Source organism: Rhinichthys klamathensis, unplaced genomic scaffold (assembly GCF_029890125.1).
Source record: "Rhinichthys klamathensis goyatoka isolate OS25496 unplaced genomic scaffold, OSU_Roscu_1.1 h1tg000147l_1, whole genome shotgun sequence".
Taxonomy (NCBI): domain Eukaryota; kingdom Metazoa; phylum Chordata; class Actinopteri; order Cypriniformes; family Leuciscidae; genus Rhinichthys; species Rhinichthys klamathensis.
The window spans coordinates 2,322,587-2,348,428 of NW_026606682.1; the positions used below are offsets into that span (position 1 = coordinate 2,322,587).

The 25,842-nt window shown below is 38.5% G+C and overlaps 1 protein-coding gene across 1 annotated transcript in view; it reads right to left on the reverse strand.

The window, feature by feature from the left end:
- Positions 1–1,029: 1,029 nt before the first annotated feature.
- spryd3 (SPRY domain containing 3) overlaps positions 1,030–25,842 on the reverse strand; it is a 50,480-nt gene continuing 25,667 nt past the window's right edge. The window contains exons 7-11 of the mRNA XM_056258013.1: positions 19,387–19,536; positions 11,159–11,216; positions 3,054–3,173; positions 2,528–2,661; positions 1,030–1,523 (exon numbers count right to left, since the gene is read on the reverse strand). Coding sequence (XP_056113988.1) covers positions 1,389–1,523; positions 2,528–2,661; positions 3,054–3,173; positions 11,159–11,216; positions 19,387–19,536 — 597 coding nt within the window. The 3' untranslated portion in view covers positions 1,030–1,388. The remainder of the gene's footprint in view (positions 1,524–2,527; positions 2,662–3,053; positions 3,174–11,158; positions 11,217–19,386; positions 19,537–25,842) is intronic.

The window sequence follows — 25,842 nt, forward strand, 5'->3', positions numbered from 1 at the left end:
AGCAGCCAATGAACACAAATCACTTAATTATAAACAGTATGCAAACATAACCAATGTCCTGACCTTAGGCTAGTAAACTGTAGGATGCAACTTAAGAAACCGAGGCACCTAAATTTAATAGGGCAATATAGAGAAAAGTTTAACATCACTGAAAGATTCCATTTATATAAAACAAGAACCATACTGAAAGGGACAAAATTAGATATTAAATTTGGCAACGTGTGTAATATGAAAGCTTTTTGTTCCATAAGTGATATGTGACAGAACAGAAGAGGAAGCGCATTATTGCAACAGCGAGGTGTGCAAAACGCAAAAGGTCTGGAGGGCAGAATCATGGCCGCTCGCCCATCCGACTACCAGCTTAAGTTGAGGCATCTCTAAAGTGCTTGTGGCATTTGTGAACCCATCGAGTTCACATTACAGTGGACAATGCCTGAATAAACAGCTCCATTGTTTTAAACCCGACTCCAAAGTGGCGTCTGCCCTGAAATATCTGATAAAACGTCCACAAACTAAAGTGAAATTCTACATTTACAGAATGAAGGCTAAATGAACTTCAATTGACTTGTAAAGATGCATTCATAGACGAATAAACAAAAAGTAGCCGATGTGTTGTCTTCCGCTCTCTGGTCCGGAGCTTCTGTATGGCGTTTCCTGATGACAGTGTGAGATATACAACCGGAGACAATACAACTTGCCTCCGCTGACATCGCAATCAATTCATGCTATTAACTGGCAAGCACATTCCCCTCAACGGCTCGTTTTCAGACAGAAATTACAGCAAAAAATGGCACTTGATTAAACATGACATTCAGACAAATCACAATAAGAAAAACAGGACCATAATATGCTTTCATCACCTTCACAAGTCATTTGTGAGAGGGAGTGCTTGTGGAAAACTGTGAAGTAATTTGAACAATATTATAATAATTCAGAATTATTAACCCTCTCATGCCTAATCTTTAACTTTCTCTAGGGTGTCCGTCTGTTTATTAATATTCATGATTGATTTAGCTAAATAAATGTTGCGTGTAGCAGCCAATACATACATTTCCATATGTACAAGTACATTAAAAATATAGAATTCCATATTTTCTATGCATTTTTAATAAACTAAATGTATCTTCGTACAATATTATTTCGGTCACGTTTTAAACAGTTCTTTTGAGGCCTAATATTAAACATTTGTGGCTTCACGGTAAACCGTTTTTAAGCCGAGGTGAACGCTGTAGATATGCTCTACCGTGAGACATGCACTGGAGTGAACGTGTTAGACAGGTTAAACTTTTTTGAAGTGCCTTCAGAGATAAAGAAATAACAGAAATCTCAGCATAAGTTTCTAGCTCTTTTGTGGGCCAGTCTGGCTGATGTGCGAAGTTCCTGGTTTATTATCCGCTGAGTGGATGGAGGTCCACCTTCACCTTTTCCCCGCTGCTGAGCATCCCGATAGTGGGGTAGAACCCTCCGACCGGGACCACCACCTCCCTCCTGCCGATTATCTTGCCGTTCCGGGTGAAGAACACCTAGATGAGCACAGAGGGGCGACAGTGAGTCAGCATTTCCACAGCTGGAGAGGGAAGAGAGTGAGTCAGCATTTCCATAGGTACAGGGCTGAGACAGGGTATAGTACACACCAGTGCCAAAACTCTGGCTACTTCAGGACACGAGATGAGCACAAGAAAACACTTTGCAAACATCTGTTTTTTGAGCACTGAGGGTATACTGTGTTCTTTTATTTCCAATAAGCCTTTCCAGGCGAGTGACTGAAATATCTGCGAGCTAATTCGTCTCGACCACATCTGGGATATCCTGTTCCCTCAAAAGACAGCTCTCATGAGAGAGTTTGACAGCGAGGTCATCCATAATCTTGCACAAGTATGGAAGCAAGCCTCACCCAGTGGGGTGATAACTGACCAGATGACGGCCGGAAACTGGGAGATTACAGAGTCGTGCAGTGCAATATTTGGCACCTAGCGGTCGTGATCGTGTAACGTCCCACTGGGAGACCTTGGCCCTGTTTACACCTGGTATCAAGATGCGTTTTGGTCAATCGGATCACAAGTAGACGAGGGAGACACATTCCCGTCTCTTTTGTCCACTTTCAACCACATCTGTCTTGATTTCTTCCCATAATGTTTAGCGTTAGGTCAGTAGGCAGAGAGTAGACAGTCTTTTGTGCCACATTCGACCGGATTATACTTTCGTAGTGTAAACGCTCATGTGGTCGAATGTGTTTTTGACTACTTCTGGAAGAGGTCAAAAGCGGACGAGATTAAACCGGTTTAGACCCCGTTTACCTGTATTTAGCGGCATCCACTTGTGATCGGATTGATGAAAATGCTTCTTAATACCAGGTGTAAACAGGGCCTTTGATGCATAAATCTTCTTTGAGGTTAAAACACTTATGATAATTGAGCACCAAATCAAAATATAAGAATTTCTGAAGGGTCATGTGACTGCTGAAAATTCAGCTTTGCCATCAAAGGAATACATTTTTAAATATATATATATATATATAAAAACTCACCATAACTTTCCGGCCCTCATGTTCTTGTTCTGGGTCATCTCCCTCTTCCTCATCTTCATCATTCAAATACAGTAAGTTTTCGACACGCCCCTGCTTTGGTCGTACATCAGCAGCATCCCAGTCGTCAATTTCATCTAACAGAGAAACACGTTGAGCTGGATGGACATCTAAAAAACTTGGAGTACAGTCTTGACAAGCATGCTAAATGGATCAAAGTATGTATTGGCAGTGACTCCCGGACGAAGGCTTGTATGCCGAAACGCGTCGGAATGTTTTAATAGTGTTGATTATGACCAAGCCATAGTATTAAAGGCTTTTTAACTTTTCTAAAGAGAGTGCCTTCGATGTTCCTGATTATTTCTACATGTTTTTTTTTTTCTATCCAAAGAGCACCTCAAACTTATTAATTTGAGTCCAGGAAGCGCTTCTCTATAGACATTTGTTCAGATATGTATTGGCAGTAGTATGAGCAAAATAGGAAATTTCTTCTCATCTCCTTTATTGAGCACCACATGTGTATTCTCACCTTCATAGTCCAGCACGTAGTCGCGAGGAAACATAATTCCACAGCCCATGATGTCCCCTTCGAAACAGCGAGGGCCAAACTGGTCACCTACTCCACTTCCATGGAAGATCTTCCCATCATCTATGGAGCAGATAAGATGGCTCCTTTCATTAGTAAACCATGACCTTGCATCAAATCTGATATGCAAATCAACTCGAAATATCCTGGGCAATTTGCAGGAAAAAAAAACTAAGTAAAGTACAGGAACTGGACTATATATTTATATTATATTGTGCATATTTACACTACTGTTCAAAAGTTTGTGTTCAGTAAGGTTTATTTTTTTAAGTCATACTAGACATTTATAATGTTACACAAGATTTCTATTAATCACATGAATGCTGTTCTTTTGAACTTCTTATTTTTCAATGAATCCTGAGAAAAATATATCACCGTTTCCACAAACGTACTACACAGCAAACTGTTTTCAACAATAAGAAATGCTTCTTGAGCAGCAAATCAGCATATCAGAATGATTTCTGAAGGATCATGTGACACTGAAGACTGAAGTAATGATCCTGAAAATTCAGCTTTGATCACAGGAATAAATTAAATTTGAAAATATATCCAAATAGAAAGCAGTTAAATTATATTGTAATAATATTTCACAATAATACAGTTGTTACTGTTTTGCTGAGCATAAGAGACTTCTTTCAAGAACGAAAAAATCATACCGACCTCAAACTTTTGAACGGTAGTATGAATAGTATTATGCATGTGTATATACATAGAAATATACGTATATTTTCAGACCATTAAATCAACAAATCCATGGTAAACACAGATGTCATGAGTCATAGGTCCAAAGGTGCCCTATTAATTCGAGTCCCACCTCCACCAGAAACATCATCTGCTGGTGTCGCTGTTGGACAGTATCACTGTAGGTAAAATGAGTGCTTGAGCTCATATTTCATAATATTTGTTTCTGTATCTCATCTGATTATCTTTTTAAAGCCTCTTTTTTGGGTGATTCATTTACAGTCAATGACGGGGGTAACAACTCATCATCTGAATGAATTTTAGGACATAAAGAAGCAATGCTAAAGTTAGTGCTTGGCATCAGAGCACTGTGAAGACCTGAAGTGAATCGGAATAAGCAAGCACTAATGCTGCATTCCTCACACATTTGCTCTTAATGATCCAGAGAAGACTTATACTCTTCATCCAGAAACTGACAGGATGAAAGGAGATGTGCTTTCATGCCTCTGTACGTTTCTTTCTCCTAAGTCAAAGTTCTCCTTATATAAGAAGATAACAAAACAAAGAGACAACAACAATCAAGAGCAAGTGAAAGAAAAACACGGAAAGGTAGCCTGCAGACAAAAAAAAAAAAACCTTATTGCAGTGTGTGGCTGGTAAATATTTGTAGAGTTGTCATGGGACCCGTTCCCAGCTCAGGATACTGTTTAAACAATCCCTATCTGAACACGCGGAGGGAGATGAAAACACTGCATCATTATGATTCCCATGTGGGCCTCGGTCCCAACACCACACTCCGCAAACACCACGACCACTGTGGGAGAAGAAGGCGACTAAAAATAGACGGGGGCTTGGACACGCGCTCTCACCAAGCTTGAGCTTTCAGGCTCTCTGGCAGGAAACGCTACACCGGAGTGCAGAGAGGGCTTTCCTCGAATGTCAGAGCTGTTCTCTGGAAAAGACCGGGAATGTAGACTTGCTTCCGCAAACAAGAAGGCAGTTTTATGAGCCTGGGGGCTCAGAAAGGGAAAACTATTTGCTCGTTCGTGTCGTCAACATTTTAAAGTGACCTAAACAGGGAAAGGTCACGTACCCTATTGCATTACCAAATGTGAACTGAACAAACCTGAAAACTGTGATTTGGGGTAAAGCGACTCTGCCAACTATTTTGACACACTTGGCATGGTCAACAGATGATTTAAAACAGGAATGGGGATCGTATACGGCATAAAACCGTTGTTCCAAACTCAAAAACCAAAATGTATCACACGACTTCCGAATTCATTTCTCAATCCAAATGAGATTATAATAGCCCCGTTTGTCCTTGGCTATGATGCGCGTGAGGACACTGACCCTCAGAGCGACATATCAGTGGCCGTAACACGTCTCTACGTGATGACTAACTGGATTATGAGTCATAGATGTGGGCCTCTTATAGATCAGGGCAGGACAATGAGTCATGCCCCCCTAATCTGACCCGCTTCTGTGGCAGTGCCAGACCTCCATCAGCGGGTGCCGCAATGAGGCGCAGAAAAGATATGCCCCATAAATGCAGCTCCGCAAAAGCTGACAAGAGGGCTTGACAAACTACATCGCCCTGATGCGAGGGATGATATGGCTGAATTCTTCACATAAGCAAGAAGAACACAGGGCCAGGGTGAATTCACTAGGAAATAAACAAACTTCCATCACTATGGATGCACCGTTATGAAAATTTGGATCGATAGAATAATTACTGTCACGTTATGATCAACCAATAAATAGAGGGTACTAATGCTAAGAAAAATCCACATACATTTATAAATACACATACATATATACGTATATGTGCTTTAAAAAAAGAAAAGAAAATGTATATAGTTAATTTGATATAAAATATAATTTGTATTTCAAGTTTTATATATTTTTATCTATTTATCTATCTATCTATCTAACACAAACATATATGAATTTATATTTTAAGATCTATAAATTAATATATATATAAAATTAATATTTTTTTTAAAAATTCAACAATTTGTCAGAAAAGCACACATAGCTATAAATGTATACATATGTATATATATACATATTTACAAATATATATATAATATATATATATATATATATATACAAATTTAAAATGCATTTTAAACTAAATTAGGCATCATGACATTACAATATGCTATGAAACTGGATATATATTTAGAGATTTGCTAAATATTATATTTAACAATGTTTTTATATTATTAGAGTTATTAGAGATTAAGTAAGCATTAGATGATGGCAAATACGTAGGAATAATGCTCTAAGCATAATTGCGAATTCGGAAATGGCACAGAAAATGAGTAACGCACTCTACGGAGCCCCTAAAGGGACACGGTTAAGCTTGCTATGGTAGTCAGTTACATTACAGTACATAAGATTTCACTTATTACGTGAAGATAGTAATGAGAGATGACTGACAGGACGCTGTCAGAGGATTTAATGTGCAGCAGATCCTGAGCGTCATTGAGAAATATCTTATCTTGAAAGTGAAAGTAAAAAAGCAAGCGCGCATTCAAAAGCAATTTCAATATCCTGCTTATTGATAGTGGGTCCCTGATACCCGCAAATTATGTACAATATACCCAACTATATAATTGCGAGAAAACGCAAAAGCATTGAAATATAATTTTTCTCCTCATCTCATATTTTTTTCCATCACCCTGTTTCTTTAGGGCAGGGATAGGCAACGTCGATCCTGGAGGGCCACTGTCCTGCAGAGTTTAGCTCCTGTTGCCACATTACATTATATATATATATAAAAAAATCTGAACCGTCACTGTTTATCTGGCTTACAGGCAAAATCCCTCACCCTTAAACAATAGGCTCTGAGTCACCACAGAAGCACAGTTTCATTCAGGATGATACTCAGTGACTAATCTGTTATGTGGAGTGGCATGAAGGCATGAAGGGGTTGAGTATAAAGATTGCCATCTTTACATTGAGAGGCAATCTTATCCGATATCGACTTCCTTTGAGCTGTTTTGAAAGATGGGACCTGTGGAGTGAGATAGGCCTATTTATCCTCATGCCATTTTCAAGAGGATTTTCTTCTAATCAACACACTGATCTCATCTCTACACTCCTCTTATCATCATCCAGGACCTCCACACACTGTAGAGATGGTGCCCATAGATGTGTAGGCTTGAAAAGAGAAGAGGAGCCAAATAATAAAGCTTAAAAAAAAGTCACCACCTGCAGGAATTCTGGGTAATCCATGCATAACCTGTGATAGGAATACAAGCAGAGATTACAAAACGGAGAAAACAAAACAAAGTTTATGTAAACAGGATCTGGATGTGTGGACTTGTGTGTATAAAAATAACTTTATGTGGGACTTCTTAGTACTTCTACATTACATGAAAGTTTAATTTTAGATTTCGGACTAAAAGAGATATCTGTTTTATAAATATGTCCTTAGTCTGAATTAAATCATGGCAATGGAAATTTTTGCGATGTCGGGCAAACAGATCTACAGAATGTGATTATAACCTGGCAAATGAGCAATAATAGCAACATTCAGATGGTTTGAATACATTATTTAATGTGCAAGCACCTGGAAAAAAAATTGCTCTACTAATTGTACTTTTATTCATTAGTGAACAAACGTGTTTTAAGATCAGGGTGTCCAGCATGTGTTCATGTTCATTAGGCTACAATTGGCCTGGGCTTATGATGCCTTCAAGTCGTGACAGATCGCTTTTATAACGCCACAACTTTGGAGAGTGGAACTTTCTTTAACCCTCATGTGGTGTTCGGGTCAATTTGACCCGAAGAAGATTTTCTTATTCCCGAAAATACTAGTTAATGTTATCGCTTTGGACTGAAACTTAGTGACTTTGTTCCCAAACGGTATAACTAAATCTCAGTGTTTTTTTGAAAATTTTCTTATTTTTTTGTGGGAGTATTGTTACCTTGTTACACTTGTGGTGTTCCCGGTCAAAAATGACCGGCCTATAAAAAATAGCTTATAAGTCACTCATTATACCATATTTTCACCCAATCTTGGATTCAATCTTTTTGTCAACTTGTTCTCTTTCAATTAGGACTGGTTTTATATTTCTGTTTGAATCTGATTAATCGTGGGCCTCATTTGTCTGAGAGTAGGCATCTCATTTTTTGAGTAAAAAACAAATAATTTATGAGTAAATTTGGAAATATGAAAAAAAATATGAAAAAAATGGCTACGGTTGATCACACTAGTCTACTCTAATGTTTCACCAGGAATTTTGTTTTGAAACTTTTGTTTTGTAAAAAAATATGGCACATAGTCACACTTGTGGTGTTCCCGGTCAAAAATGACCGGCCTATAAAAAATAGCTTATAAATCATTCATTATACCATATTTTCACCCAATCTTGGATTCAATCTTTTTGTCAACTTGTTCTCTTTCAATTAGGACTGGTTTTATATTTCTGTTTGGCCTGTGTGTGTGTGTGTGTGTGTGTGTGTGTGTGTGTGTGTGTGTGTGTGTGTGTGTGTGTGTGTGTGTGTGTGTGTGTGTGTGTGTGTGTGTGTGGTAATGTCAGATGGATAAATGTATATTAGATGCAGGTTAGGGTAGGATCAAATTTCTCTCTGTGGAAAAGAATGTGTGTAATATTTAAAAAAGTTTGTGTGTTTTAACATGTGTGTGTCTGGGTAGCGTGTGTAAATGTATCGATACATGCACAGGTCCAAGGGCTCGATGTTTGCAAGCACACATGCTCATATGTGTACATGAAAATAATGAACATGCTCCTGAAAACTAAATTGTTCTGTTAGTTTCAGTCTTTCCCATTCACTTTCAATGGTCGGCCATTGTGACCATTTTTGACCATGCCTACTCTCAGATGAATGAGGCCCACGATTAATCAGATGCAAACAGAAATATAAAACCAGTCCTAATTGAAAGAGAACAAGTTGCCAAAAAGATTGAATCCAAGATTGGGTGAAAATATGGTATAATGAGTGACTTATAAGCGATTTTTTATAGGCCGGTCATTTTTGACCGGGAACATCACAAGTGTGACTATGTGCCATATTTTTTACAAAACAAAAGTTTCAAAACAAAATTCCTGGTGAAAAATTAGAGTAGACAAGTGTGATCAACAGCAGCCATTTTTTTCATTTTTTTTTTTCATATTTCCAAATTTACTCATAAATTATTTGTTTTTTACTCAAAAAATGAGATGCCTACTCTCAGACAAATGAGGCCCACGATTAATCAGATGCAAACAGAAATATAAAACCAGTCCTAATTGAAAGAGAACAAGTTGACAAAAAGATTGAATCAAAGATTGGGTGAAAATATGGTATAATGAGTGACTTATAAGCTATTTTTTTATAGGCCGGTCATTTTTGACCGGGAACACCACAAGTGTGACTATGTGCCATATTTTTTACAAAACAAAAGTTTCAAAACAAAATTCCTGGTGAAAATGTTAAGTTGACTAGTGTGATCAACAATACCAATTTTCTCCAGATTTTATTTAATATTTCCAAAATTATTCAAAATTTTTACAAAAATTACTCAAAAAATGAAATGCCTACTCTCAAATAAATGAGGCCTATGATTATTCAGATGCAAATCAAAATATAAAACCAGTCCTAATTGAAAGAGAACATGTTGACAAAAAGATTGAATCCAAGATTGGGTGAAAATATGGTATAATGAGTGATTTATAAGTTTTTTTTTATGGCCCGGTCATTTTTGACCGGGAACACCACAGGTGTTATAGGGTTTTGAACACCACATGAGGGTTAAAGGGGCACTTCACTGGGAAAATGGGTTTTCAATTAAACTTGGCTGCCTAAGCAGTAGAAAAAGCAGATTTTTAAAAAAAAAATCTGTGCTACCTGACTAGTGCTACCTTGCCAAATAGGAAGGAAAACTTCCTACACCCATAATGCACTGGTTATGTTGCCGTCCAAGGCCACTCCCACCAGTCTGCTATGGATACGCTTACCATAGCCAAAGATCGCCTTGCTTTAGTAGGAAATACTTTGTAGTAAACTTTTTCATAATCGTGTCAACCTGTATTGTTCACAGGTGCAAGAATTCAAAGAGTAAACGTTTAGTGAAGGATCCAGAACGTTACAGACAGTGACAAAAGGCTACAAAGTGTAGTAAATAAAATTATTATCGTAAATAACACCGATATGAAAAACCTGTGTTTGTAGTCAACATTTCAATCTGGATGAACAGTGCTTTAGGCCAAACGGCGGAGAAAAAAAATGAAAGAAACTGCCATTTCCCCATGTTCCCTAACAGATGCAGCATCTGTACTGATTGTAAATTTGAATTAAATTAATAAAGATAGTGAAGTTTCATGTAAAAATGAAATATGCTTGAAGCATATTTCAAGCCTACAAGATGCTGTGATAAATTTACAGCACCTTCATACATTAGTAAAACATAAATTAAAAACACTGCTTATGCACATTCTTTATTCATCATTTTGTAGAGTTAAAAATCTTGCTGAATTTTTTGTAGAAAAGGTAGTACATTGCCATCTTCCTCCAACCAAGTGACTTGAACTCATCTGATGTCGTAATTACGACTTCCTAACTCACAAATCCGAAATTTCAAGGTCTTGAACACACCAATAGTGCGTATGTTACGAAAAAGGTGAAGCGCTATGTGCATTCAATCCTTCAAACTATTTGGCCGTGTGTCCACCAAAGCGTTTTTAGCCAGCTGAGAACGCTAGACGCTCTGCTGAAGACGCCTAGCTTTGGGCGCTTGAGAGCGTTCTGGCAGCGCAGCGTTTTTTCCGTTGAGACGTTTCGTTGCTATGATACAGAATATCCGCAGCACAGTTTAGCCTACTTGTAACAGATTTTACAGATAATTTGTTTCATACTAAAAATGTATTTTTCATCCATTTTGTTCGGTTTGCTCTGCTGGTTGATGTCGTTGTACAGATGTTGTGACAGTTGGTCGGTGTGGTATTAGCCCCGCCCCTCCTCCACTGTGATTGGACGGCTGGGACAAAAGTGACAGTGATGAGCGCTGCGTTTTACCCAAAGTTGAACATTTTTTCAACTCTCGGGCGACCAGTAAAAAACGCCGGGCGCTCGGCGCTTCAGCGTGAAAAAACTGCTCAGCGCCTCGTTACGCTCATGGCGTTTAAAAAACGCGGCACACCCATTGAAAACAATTGAAAACATACGCTAGGCGCGTGGAAAAACGCTTTGATGGACACACGGCCTTTGATTATGCATTGTGTTATGTATTTAGACAGATGAAGACTAGCTTGACTACACACAAAAAATACTGTAGCTCGAAAATAACTGTGCATGTAAACATACTGACTGTTGTAACGACAAGATCTTTAAAAATTATCAACAACTCAACTCACCTGCGTGATATGCAACAGAGCCTCGACTCCAGCCCGGATGCCTGTTCTTTGGGTAATCCTGACAAAAGAGAGGGAGAATAAGACACTAATAATTAGACAGCAGTCTGGTTTTATAGATACCAATGATGGATTTACTGCAAACACGAACTTGCGACGCTTTCACTTTCAACAATCTCACTCAACACTTTCATATTAATGTGGAGAGATAATTGAGTTTTATAGCCAGAAAACGATTACAGCATTACAGCTCATTGTTTTAGGTTTAAGAATTGCAGTCACATAGCAGCAAAGGTTATGTTTTTTTTATATACAGATACACCATGCCAGCACAAACACGAGGAGAAGCCAATATTTTGATAAGATCTGAGATGCAATTAACATGCAAAGATATTTTTGGTATTTCTCTGTTGTCATTTGAAGAGACTATTAAAGCCTATTTACATAAAAAATTGTAGCAACAATTCCCTTGAAGCCTGTATATGTAATGTACTCTAAAAAGCATTTTTAATGCATTGATAATACACCTTAAAATCTTCAAAAGATCCAAATTGTTAGTCACAATAAAATTAAAATTGACAATTTTTTTTATGTAATATTGCAGTATTAATTATAAATGATTTATCCATGCATATCATTATTATTATTTTTTTTAATTCATGTGAACTTGTAATCTTTAATTAAAGCTGCAGTCTGTCGCTTTTTTTGGGTTAAAAATTATCCAAAATACATTTTTGAGAAAATACATAACCAGCCAGTATTCAAAACTATCGGCTTTCTTTAGCTGGATTCAAAGCGGTAAGCTTGTAATAATGTTTTTAATTCCAGTGGTACTGGTGGATTTCCGCAGGAGTTTCGAGCATGTCTTTGCGTCATTACGTCACATCTGTACACATAAAGAAGAGTCTCGGCTAGAAGGCTATATTGAGTCATTACGTCACATCTGTACACATAAAGAAGAGTCTCGGCTAGAAGGCTATATTGAGTCATTACGTCACATCTGTACACATAACTGTACGTTCACACCGCCGCCGACTTGAGCGTCAAAGAAGCTCTGGCCGCCCTATCAAGGACGCTTGTCAAAAAGTACGGGGAAGCTTGTTGACGCTTTGAACGCTCTGACGTTGCAGGGAGAATAGAAGACATCTATCGACATCTAAGAGAATAGAAGACGGTCCCTATAAGCAAACAACGTCATGTCATAAATGATAGGAAACCTGTAGGAAACCCAGCAACGGCGATTGTTAGCTTCTCTTCCCTTTTCTCGGAACTAATGTTTTGGTAGGAATGAAAGTTTACATTAGGGATGCACGATGATATCGGGACAACATCGGTGTCGGCCGATAAAAGCTTAAAATGACCATCATCGGCATCGGCCGATATGAATATTTCTGCCGATGAGCCTTGCCGATAGGGTGGCGTGTTTCCTATGCGCACGTGACGACCGTGAACGAAGCATGAGCGCCAGCAATTTAAACTTCCAACTAGGGGTGTGCCGTGCGTCTCACGGTTGTTGATCGTGGACGATTAAAATGTCTCCACGATCTGCTTTTGAAGAAAAATCATAGTATCGTGCATTCTATCAGTTCAATTCTGGCGCCTTCATCTCAACATACACAACGCGACGTACATTCACATCACATCACATGTAAACGCAGAGGTAGAGTTACATTCACGGGACACCGCAATTCACAAAAGTTCATTATTTGCATGTGCGTCAAAGTCTTGCTAGGTAAACATGTCATTCACGTGCTGATGCGCTGTTCTAACATCCGCTTTTCTGAGCGCGTTACACCCGACGCTCACAGGAACTAAAGCCTGTCACAGAGTCTGCATACTGGACTAATCTTTCGAGTCTTATTGCGCTGATACTGTCAAATACACACACGGTTTACATAAACAAAGTTGGTTATGTCTAAAGTGAAAGCAAACAGAGAAAATCTGCTTGTCAAATGCGTGTATATTAGACGCGTCGCGTGCAGTTCTTAAAGAGACAGTAATAATATGCTGCCGCTTGTCCTTAAAGAGATACTGCACCCAGAAATAAAAATTCTGTCATTATTTACTCACTCTAATGTTGTTCCAAACCTGTATTCATTTCTTTCTTGAGCTTAAATATACTATGGAAGTCACTGAAGTACAGCAACTGATTGGTTAGCCACATTCTTCCAAATAACTTTTATAATTTCAACAGAAGAAAGACTTGAGAGAGTAAATGATGACAATTAAAATTTTGGGGAGAACTATCTCGTTAATGTTAATAAAACAACAAAACACAAAGAGGAAATCACTCACTGCTCTTGACTGAGAACTTTAATAGAAGCTTTAATAAGCTTTTTTTGCACTTAAAAAAGACACACAAATATATCGGTATCGGCATCGGGCAAAATTAGTCTGAAAATATCGGCATATCGAATATCGGTCAAAATCCTATATCGTGCATCCCTAGTTTACATTGTATGTTTCTCCGGAATCAGCCAGCGCGAAGGACGTCTATATTCCGATTGGTTGCTGGCGTTTTGCCGCTGCTTGCCACTGAACCGCGTCATAGCTCATTATCATAAAGTTGAGCTTCTTTCAACTTTCTGATTGACGCTCAAAACGACAGTATCCACACCGGCGCGGTGACTGACAGCTGCACACTCTCCTCAAACATTGTGTTCATCCGCGCTGTGCCGAATGACTGCAATTGCAGATTTCGAACAGAGATGGTGACAAAGAGGAAAAACTGCGGACTGCAGCTTTAAAAGAACTGTTTACTGAGATCCAGCAATAGCAAAATCACAACCATCAAACTTCAATTCATGATGGACAAAAGCAAGTCCCGCCCTACATTTTTTCTTGTTTGAGAAGCCATTTCACTCAAATAAACGTCACAGTAAGAAAGAAAACACTATCGCAACTTCCATTTCATGCCGACTTGTATCATGAATAAACAATATTTTACAGAATTAATCCACCTATGTTAATTCATGTTTGATTATAATACTTTTTTTATAATTAATAATTAATTAAAATTATTTTTTATGACTTAAGGTTAAAAATGCATATCTAGTAATTAACATTAACCAATATTAATATATTGTACACAACATTATACAGTATTTTAAATTGCTAGTTTATACCTAATGCATAATTGAATGAATTGAACCTTATAAAGTTTTGTAAAGTCTTTTAAAGTGTTGCTGAAACATTTGTCATCAGTTCTTTACTGAATTACGAGTACAAAATTATATACAATAAGATATTATGTAATAATAGATAATTCATTCACAGTTCAAAGTTGTTTTTTTTGATTTGCTAAATCCATTTATGATTTAGTGCCTCCCCCCCAAAAAAAGTCTCATTATTATCAATGTTGAAAACAGTTGGGCTGCTTAATATTTTTGTGGGAACCATGATCGATTTTTTTTTAACATTAGAAAATTCTAAAGAAATAATTTTAAAATAAATATTTTGTAACATTTTAAATGTCTTTACTGTCTCCGTGTGCTGGCATTTCTGTAATCTGGTCCAGAGGATTACATGGGCATCTCTCTCTGTTTTGGTTAAGGCTGATAGAGGGTTGTGTTATGGTTCAAGTCGAGCTCTTTTAATCTGTTTATCTAATAAGGAAGAGGAGTAAACACAGACCAGGGGGACTTAAAACTGATTTATTCACGATCTAAGCTCGGACCCAAAACGGACAGATGATTTAAATGAGAGCCACAGTAAGGTGACGCGTTTAACATCCCTTGGTCGCTTTCCACCCCACTAGCGCTATATCGGCTCCAGTGCAGTGAAGTTGTGCAACAGAGCGCGCGAGGATGATGATGATACCTTAGGCGAATCTGACAAACAGATCTAAACATGTAGAGACAATCGAGTGGCGCTCTCTGGAACAACACATGAGAAAGTAAACTGTTTGCAAACATTACTTAATTTCAATTGAGTATACATCTGCTCCCTGACAAGGTGAAAAATGATAGTGCATTTCGTGTATTCGTACGATTACATCTGTGCTCTATATCAAGTACCATGTATAAACACACAAGCAAACAGACACTTCAACATGCCGCGCAAAGCACATAAGCCATCAATCACCTCGCTCGCCCCAGCGACCCACATAACAGTTTTTTTTAAATCTGTCAAATGAAATTATATACCACATACTCCTGTTTGAGGAGAGGAGCTATTCATGCATATAGTGTTTTGGCCCCCTGAGGACACTGCAAAAGCCATTAGAGAGAAGCATCGAGCTTCCAAGAAACACAAACAGTAGCATATGTGTCCGTGGCAGAGCCATATCAGATCCACCCGGGGGCTTTTATGTGCGATACTTGAGCTGCCTGCATTTCCACACTGTGGCAAAGACAACAAGTAGCAGAGAGGCTGCCGGTGGAGGCAGATGCACATCTGCACATGACATACAGAGCAGAGATTAGGCCAAGTGGGTACCTGCTCCCAAACACCACAATACGGGCGCTGGGAATGGCATCTGTGCAAGCTCCTGTCATCACGAAACAATGAACTATGAGCACTTTTAGAAAATGAACTCTTAAAACACTTTTAATTTGACCTCTGACAGTGTATATTCATACATCACAGGAGAATTGTCATTTCCACCACACTTTAAATTTAACACGTCTTAAATTTGTGTTAAACTTGTGTTTCAATGTTCTGTGATGGAAATGATGGTAGTGGAAATTACATTTTAATTACAGATTGGCTGGAAATGACAATAAAATTCTGTTCAGTTTTCTCAGTTTCATTCAACAAGGACGCATTAACTTGATCAAAAGTGAAAGTAAAGAGATATACATATATATATATATATACACACGCATACATACATACATACATACACACACAACAGTTAGTTCAGGTCCTTGTATCTGAGACGCCTTAATAATGATGTTTTTAAGTGCTTTAAAGTAAACACCCAAACATACAGTAAAATGGAGCACTGGAATAGGTCAGATGGATTGGTGACAGATAGACAGATTGTGTTCCTTGCCAAACACTTCAAGAGTTGATCTCCACTTTTGAATGTTTCCAAAATAAATGAGGACACCAGGGTCAGGAACACACACTCCCTCAATTGCTCCATGGGAAGTGCTAGAGAGCTAGCTGAAACCGAAGCCTGCGGTGCCGGATGAGAGCAGAGGAAAGGGCTGGTGAAAGAAGGGAAGGTCAGGAGGTGATAAGGGTTGGACCCATTCACGTAGACATGACTGCCGAGACTCCGGTACGCACCTCCGCCCCTTGTTAGAACCCAGAAAATCTTTGTCTTGCATCCTAGCAACCCAGTGTATATTCCGGATGCATGTGTACAAGCTTGTACGGCCAGGTCCAGTCCCCGTTCACAGGGGGTCAGGGTTCAGTGATTGCAGATAAGAGCTCGGCTCTTCCTCTCCACATCCGCCATCATCCTCAGACCGAAACCAGGACTATCAGACAGCAGACTAGCTTATAATTCGGCCCAACTGATGTTCCCACCACAGTAGAGATCAAGTCATTAAAAAGGTTGGTCACCATTTTGTTGTTGTTCCTCAAACGTCAGAGGTGATACTTGCGCACTTGATGTTCTAACAATTAACAACCACATTGTTTGCAAACGCCTCTCCAGACACAGGATGCAGGGAACACAGGGTACACATCTAATGAGAGTAAACAGTAATTAAGCAGCTATGCTGTACCTGATATTTGATATGTAATGAAACACAGATGCAAAGTTCCAGAAAAAGTCAAAATGTCTCCGTTTCTCTGAGCAACCAATGGCCTTTCCACGATTCGACACAGCAGACTTGCCTACTGTCTGCAGTTCCCAACCTGAGACTAATTACCCTTCACTTTCTGGTACAGAACGTCAGGAAGAGAGAAGAACACAGCGCAGTGTTCCTGTTCCAACCCTGCATGATCACTACATGACTTTTACTGACTAAAGGAATAGTTCGCTCAAAAAAAAAAAAAAAACTCTGCCATCATTTACTCACTCATGAACAAGGGTTATTATTGTTAACTATTAAAAACATTTTTTTGGTCATTGAATTAACCCTGAAATAAAACAAATGGTAGATTAAAAACTTAATTGTTTTAAGTAAGTTAAAGCACAGAATTTACTAACTGGAAATAAAAACTAAATCTAAATAAATTAATATGGAATAAAAATAATTTAAACCTAAATAATGATATACAATCTAATTAAAAAAATGACAAAGCACATAAAATTACAAAAAATTACTAAAATTAAATTAAAAAATAAAAATATAAAAATAAAAGTATTAATACAACTATGATGATATATACTGTAAATAATACTGTCATGATCCCTGTATGAATTTCTTTCACAAAGTTCAAGCTGCTCTTTTTCATACAACAAAAATGAATAACCAAGGGCTGTCAAGCACCAAAAATGACAAAAAGTGACTTTAAAACAATCTAAAAGGTAGTCCAATGACTTACATTATGTTCTGAGATTTGAGAGCTATGCCAGAGGGGAGGATTTTTAGTAAATAATGACTAAGAATTCTGGTCTCTTGCTCATACATGACTTTGTAGGGCTTTAAAGGAACACGATGACTTTTTGGGTCTTTAGCTTATTCACCGTATCCCCCAGAGTTAGATAAGTCCATACATACCCTTTCACCCTTTTCTGACGCACCCACCGCTAGCCTAGCTTAACACAAAGACTGGAAAAATGGCTCCAGCTTGCATACTGCTCTGTTGGCGTTATTTTGTCACTTATTGGGAGCAGTATGCAAGCTGGAGCCATTTACTTCCAGTCTTTGTGCTAAGCTAGGCTAGCGGTGGGTGCGTCTTAATAAGCTTAAGTCCCAAAAAGTTGGTGTGTTCCTTTAACAAAGACTTGTAATATTGCATATGAGCCATCTGGACTCCATTCATAATGCATTTCTGGAGCTTGGCAGCCACTGGTCACCATAGGGGCTTTCAAACAGGGTGGTTAAAGGAACTAGCCACCAGGGTGGTCCCCAAGGAAACTAGAGCCATTTTCCTGGTTGTATTCGCACCGCCAGTAGGAACTCTAAAGTGACGTAAGCTGGCCGACAACGACGTCATTTAAGCGCGACATTAACAACATCAACAACTGTAAGATGGAGGACGCTGTGATCAGAGCTGTGTTTTTGTTGTGTATCGTGGGTTTCGTGATAACTGAGATAGAATGTAGTCGTTTAAGTTATGCGATTGAAAGATTAAAAAGGAGGGCTAAAGGCCCTTTCACACCGAGCACGGCGTGATAAAGTGAATCGCAGACGAACAGAGTTTTCACACTGAACAGGAAACAACAACTGATTGCCTTCAGCTAATTGAACGTGCAATAAAGTGGATTTTGATCAAATAATGGGCAGACATGCATTATTTGTAGTGTTTTATAATAAAACATAAAACATAGTGACGTACATTTGCATCGCCTAATCTCGCTCAGTGTAAAAGGGCCTTAAGAGACGAAATCTGCTATGACAACTTGCAGTGATACACATCACCAATGCTGAGAAAAGAACACAATGTGTTTGTGGAGTTAGTTTGTAGAGTCAGTATATGTAAACTATGTTTACACGGCTTTTTACACTTATGTCACTGGTAAGTGTAAAAGTAGGAGCTAATTTAGCCCCCCTAAAAGGCGTTACTAGAACTAAAATCGTTCCCAGATCCACAAAAAGCAGATACTTCAGCCATTAGTTATAGGAACTGTGAAAAGTTTCTCCGCTGCGAAAGCCCCTCATTTGACAGAAGAAACAAAGTTATGGAAAAGTTATGACAGAAAACAAGTAATGAGAAAAACTAGAGGATGAGTAAATGATGACAGAGGAGGGAGTTATTCATTTGAGCTTAACAGCAAGGTGATTCTCTCAAACCACTGTTTTATTTGCACACTGTGCCTCAGGGCCTGTCAAACTGTAACTGTTATGAGGTCGCAGTGTTGTGGAGCCGCATTTGCAATATTGGTGTATATCCAGAGCTTACTGTACACATCCATACTTGTTCAGGCCAAAACCACAGGGAATTTGATCAAAATACTTTACAATTGCCAAAAATACCTTAAAAAAACTAAAAAACTAAATGGCATTCGCAATGCATGATGAAATGTGACAAGTATTACAGAGCATTTAGGAGAATATACCGAAGGATGGGAAATGTCATGCATGTGTGCATGCACTCCCTACATTAATCGATTTTGCAAACACTTTTATCAGAAGAAACTTTTAAATGAGGAATAATAATTGACTTACTCTTCTTGCCAGGCCCAGGGCGATGTAGCACTTCTCTCCAGAATCCACAATCTCCACTTCAAAGTAGTGACTTCGTGTTGTGAGGGGCTGCCGGGCCTGGGCCAGACCCACGTCCATGATGCTCTTCCCTTTCCCAACATATTCCAGAAGCTGTGGCAGAACATATCATAGCCTTAATCAGACTTAATTTAGATACATTATAGCGTATTAGACATCATTACAAATGTTGTAATCTCGAGATTTCAACTGTTTGCTCAAATAGAAGTAAACAGGATCTTGTTGGGTGGATTATCTGGTCAGTTTAAAGTGTAATTTGGCATAAACCAAATTAATCTATAAAAAATAGTCAGCCTGGCTGTGATTAGTCCTTCGGATGAGACGATTAACCGAGGTCCTGACTCTGTCACTTCGGAAAAGTAGGGGTTTAACCCCGGCATCCATAAAGAGTAGGGGTGTAACCCCGGTGTCCTGGCCACATTCCACCCATTGGCCCCTGCCAATCATGGCCTCCTAATAATCCCCATCCACTGAATTGGCTCTATCACTCTCTCTCCTCTCCAACTATAGCTGGTGTGTGGTGAGCGCACTGGCGCCGTTGAACTGTGGCTGCCGTCGCATCATCCAAGTGGATGCTGCACACTGGTGCTGGTTGAGGAGAGAACCCCTGATATGATTGTAAAGCGCTTTGGGTGTACAGTAGTACATATGAAAGCGCTATATAAATGCCTCATTCATTCATTCATCCTGGCCAAATTTGCCCATTGGCCTTTTCCCATCATGGCCTCCTAATCATCCCCATATAGTGATTGGCTTCATCACTCTGTCTCCTCTCCACCAATAAGCTGGTGTGTGGTGGGCGTTCAGGCGCACTATGGCTGCCGTCGCATCATCCAGGAGGATGCTGCACTTGGTGGTGGTTGAGGAGATCCCCCTTCTATGTAAAGTGCTTTGAGCACCTAGAAAAGCGCTATATAAATGTAATGAATTATTATTAATTATTAGTAAATGCTGTGCTGCAAACACACCTGGCCAAGCTTACATTTCAGATAAAGTCAGTAAGATTTTTTTAAAGAAATGAATACTTTTATTTAGCAAGGATGAATTAAATCGATTAAATGTGACCATAAAGATGTTTGTATTAATACAAAATTATTATATAACAAATATATGCGTTTCTTTTTAACTTTCTATTTATCAAAGAATCCTGATAAAAAAATCATCATCGTTTCCACAAAAATATTAAGCAGTACAACTGTTTTCAACATTGATAATGTTATTAAATGTTTCTTGAGCAGCATATCAGGATATTAGAATGATTTCTGAAGGATCATGTGACACTGAAGACTGGAGTAATGATGCTGAAAATCCAGCTTTGCTTAAATTTCAGTTTAAAATATATTAAACTAGAAAAGTTGTTGAATTGTAATAATATTTCACAATATTACTGTTTTACTGTATTTTTTAAATCTAATAAATGCAGCCTGGGTGAGAGTAAGATATTTCGTAAAAAAACACACAAAAAAAACATATATATATATATATATATATATATATATATATAAAGAAAAACAAACCCTGAGTGGTGTTTTGAGCTCAAGGCACTTAGAGAAGAATATTTAGAAAAATAATCTACAATAAATTAGATCAAGTATGGGCAAACTCAAACACAGGAGTGATGACACATATTCTGACTGATTTTTCCATCAGGTGTGTTAGGAAAGGTGTAATAAGATTATTAGAGAAGACAAAAAGGTTGACATGTCTTCAATAAGTTCATGGAATACCGAGGGTGGGGCAAGGTCTTTCAATTACAGACATGTGAGTGGTATCGACAGCCCCACCTATGAAAAGAAATTCACCAATGGAACAATTATGACATGGCAAGAGGTCAAATGCCTGTCATATATGTGATATTATAAAATACAAATGGAAAACATTTCATCACTTGCATGCATGAAGGTCTTTTTTACTGTTGTGATGTGGCAGATTAAGAGGTTTATTAGATTTTAAGATGGTGAAACTACCGTTAATGCAAGGTTGAGCCATCTCCTAAAGACCATCTCAACCTGGCCAAGCCTAATGCATGCTCAAACGTTCAATTCAAAGGCCAAATCTTCAACACTTTAGGTTAAACCTTGAGAGCTGCCTACTAGATGACACTTTTAGGCATCATATGTCTGTTCAAATGATCAAAGGGACAAAAATGTGGCCAAACTTAATGAACTGCCAACCCAAATGGCTTCTTTGGACAACATATGCACTTCTGGGACATTCAATTTAAAGCCCAAAACTAGACTGGTTATCAAATGCATTCTTAAACAGCCAAAACTTCAAAAGTTAAAACCTAGTGAGTTGCCTACTTAAGACTGTATTATTGGACATTAACTTTTAACTCGGGTTACAACATGAACAGCAATTTTGGGCATGACATAATTGTTTAAATGGTCAAAAAGGAGAACCTTAGTGAGCTGCCTACTTAGACATCATTAAACTTAAGATTAAAACCCAGACAACATTTATGGCCATCATATGCACAAGTGTTCAATTTAAACTTTGACACCTCAGATTACAACCCAAACGAAAAAAAAATTGACATGATGATACGAGTGCTCTTCCACAGTTCGAATTAGAAACTAGTAAGCTGCCAATCTAGACATCATTTTTGGGCATCATGTGCACATTTCAAAGGTTCAATTTAAACTTCAGCTTCAGATTAAAACCTAGACAACATTTTTGCCCGTCATATGACTTCTGAATGATCAAAAAGGACACAAACTTAAACCTAATGAGCTGCCAACCTAGACAGCACTTTTGGGAATCACATGCCTATGAGGCCTAAAAATGCTACTGCCTTTCTCTCATGTTCTGTCTCTGGCCACACAGCTTCTAAACTCACAACACAGCATCATGATTACTTTCAGATTACAACTGGTTGTCATTAATTACTTAAAAAATTTCAGTTTGCAATGACAGAATCAGCACTTTGTTGGTGCAATGGAAAGATTTCTCTGATGCCATCTACAACAATCTTAGCTATTATTGTTTACCCCGGTAAATGACTGCAGGTCAGAAGGAGACTCTGACAAAGGGCCTCGTACAGCAACATGCCGGTTATGACCACATGTTTTATAAAACACAGAAAAGTGCGTGCAAAAGACAAACGCAGGCAGGAACAGATTGCTGCGAGTTGTCCAAGAATATCCCAAACTGAAATCAAAAACACTGATGAACTACAGAAAGTAAGACGCACAATCCTGCAAACAATCTGGCATCACTTTGATCAAAGCAGGCTTGATCATTCCAACTAAACTGATCAGTGTTCAATATGGAAGAATGTGTGTTTCTCAAACAGAAGTTATTCTCTTCTCATCTCCTGATGCTCACTGGAGAATGCACCCACCGAAGGGCTGAAATCCATTAACAGTATTAATCGTGTGTTGCTTTTTATAGACGCAAAGTAGTGCTTTTTTTCTGCCTACACCCGACTCTTCTTTTCAACATCAACATCTTCAAGTTTTCGTGCCAGGACAGTTGCCTGCTCAGTTGAGGATGGAGGCAAAATTGCACCTAGTCACACATTCCTGCCTCCTTGATGCTGAGTAATGGGGAGGTTGTCTACCTTTATACCACTCCTAACGGCTCTCAACAGCTCCCAGCATGCTTGAATGACAGCGCTGACAGATCTGATATGCTCTCGAACGTTACCATCCCCAGACCTGCGTGGAGGCGGCAGCTTGTTTTGTTGACCCGCTGCCCCGGCAACAGGTGCAACATTGCGAGCAAGCCCCACAACTTCCTGTCAGAGTACGGAGAATGTGGAAAAGGTGGAGGACACAAAGAGGGAGACGCCTACAATTGGAGCCACTGAGATGTTTGTCTTGTTCATCACTTGTCTTCAGCCTTTAAAATAAGATCTATGTTTTGACAGCATCAGATGATGTTGTTACAAGTTGTCTGTCGGCTAGCAGTTACTAACAGTCAGTCTAAACACAATTTATCCTCACTTCTTCATAGTGTTAAGCTGAACTTGGCATTCAGCTGCTTGTCTAATTGACACAACAATATATTAAAAGCCTCAACATGCAGACTCTTTTTTGTGGAGTGCTGAGAATTCCTGTCACTTTCCAAAGATGGTCCTAAAAAGCAAAACAAAATGATTTCATATGATCTATGATAGAAAAGTATTTGGTATGTTTACATAATGCTATCCCAGTACAATTCTTAAATGTTTTTAGGACAAGATGTGGCAGGAATATCCCCATCCATTCATTTATTTTTAGATAAAGGACACATCAATGTCTACTTTCACATCATCATCCCCATGACCTGCTCACTGGTACTCAGCAGGTCAAATAATAAAGGAGCAGTAGAACAGCCACTGTTCCTTCCTACACACAAAAAGTTAGAGTTAGAGGTTGTTCAGATAGGACACAAGTTTTCAAGTTAAAAGAAGTTCAGCATGTCACGTCCACTCTGCTGTGTCTAGCTGCGAGAAAGCAAAAACATGTCAGTCTGCACTGTTTTTTAATTATTTTTCTACATAAATATGCACTTGACTTTGGTCTTTGACCATTACCGTTTGCCTCGCTAGGACATTTTTAAGACGCCAAGACAAGTTAAAAAGATTAAGATAAATGTGCCACTGCTGGCTGTGGAAACCAGCATGACTTTCCGAAGGAGATTCATAAGATTTCAGGATTCCCCCATTCAAGTAGATAGGACTTGGTCCTTGGATGGTGTTGCAAATATGGCCACAGAGTGAATCGACTTTCCTTAAAAAGGACTTTGCCAGCAGCCAAGCCATAATGTAATGTAAAGCATCTGTTGAAGGATGTTTCATATTTATGGCTTAGGGTGCGGTAAAACTACCTGGGCTAGAAAAACAGCTACATATAGATTTATAAACCCTTCACCGTTTGACTGGATAATTTTAAATGTTGTCAGCATACTTAATTTCCTAGGCAAAGATATTAGCCAATCATAACAAACACCGAGCAGCACCAAAGCCACACGTTTAAATTGATAGAGACAGAGTGAAAAATGTATTCATTACCAGGATTAAAAGAAATGTGAGTTATAAAATTAGATTACTTTTTTCATGTAACGAGTAATGCATTACAACAAAATATCTGAGTTACTTTTTAAATAAGTACAAGTTATTTTGTTTTCTTTATTTATTGACTAACAGCTCTCCTGTCCCCATGTTAAGAGAAATCGGGAGTAAGTGCAGAGACATTGTGTGCGCTATGTAAAGTAAACATGATGGTTATTGTAGTTTTAGACTAAATGTGAGCATGCCTTAACTCATCTCACTTCACAAATACAGATTCAGTATTCCTCAAAATTATAATTTTTTTTCAGATTATAAAAAAATAACTCAAAATATAATGTAATCAAAACTGAGCCCCATGCATTTCTTCAAAATAAAACTACTAGTGTTTAGCTGGAAATCTCAACGGTGGCCTGGTCTGTGGTGTCTTTCACCACCTTTTAATAGATCCAACTATCACTACCAGTTATTGCAGCAGGGAATATGTTGCCCAACCATAATCATTCACTCCTGCCAAAGTACTGCCGCAACTGATGCTGTTGGACATAGCGTGATAAAAGACATTTACATACTTAGATGGCTCTGCAAATCTCCACAAAAAAAAAACAACAACAACAAAAAAACCCTGAAAAACAATATCAACCACAAAATTCTTTTGGTTTCCTTTTGATTAGTTCATGCTGAAATGACGGAGGAGTTAAAAATAAACTGCTACCAGGGCTCCAGACTAACATTTGAGAGCAGTAGCACCGGTGCCACTAAGTTCTACAGATGGTGGCGCTAACACCTGTTCGGTAAAACACACCAGTGTTATAGACCAAGATCCCCACAAGATCTCGGAGCATGTTATTAATTCCGCAGCGAATTCAAAAGCTTTCTCACAGGATCTTACAGCACAGTGTAGTAACAGTGTCGAGTGATCCGAGATCGGTCCGCGGGTAAAACCTGTTCTGAGCTAGTGCTGCATTATTATTGCTCCGAAATAAATGGTCCGTGATGCGCAGCTCAAATGCGTAACGCGGTTTCGTTCCGCTTTTTCATTTCATTTGCCTTTTGATGTTTCTCATATGCAACAGAAATGGCAGCTCTTATCAGTTGGACAATGTGGTGGTGGCACCGGTGCGACCTCTAACCAAAGTTAGTCACACAGGCAGGAAAAACGGTAACAAAATGCATTTGGTTGCAGTCTGGAGCCCTGACTGCTACATATTTGACTTTTCTGTCAATACCCGAAACTGCAATGGCTCACTGAAGAAGAAGAAAATACAAAAATGTAAAAGTTTTTCAGAACATTTGATTCATTTTTAACCAGATGGTGAGAAATATTCAACTAAAGACTAAAAAAAAAAGACACCCCAAAACTAAACAGGGGTCATCGATGATTAAACTTTTCTGAATTACATTTT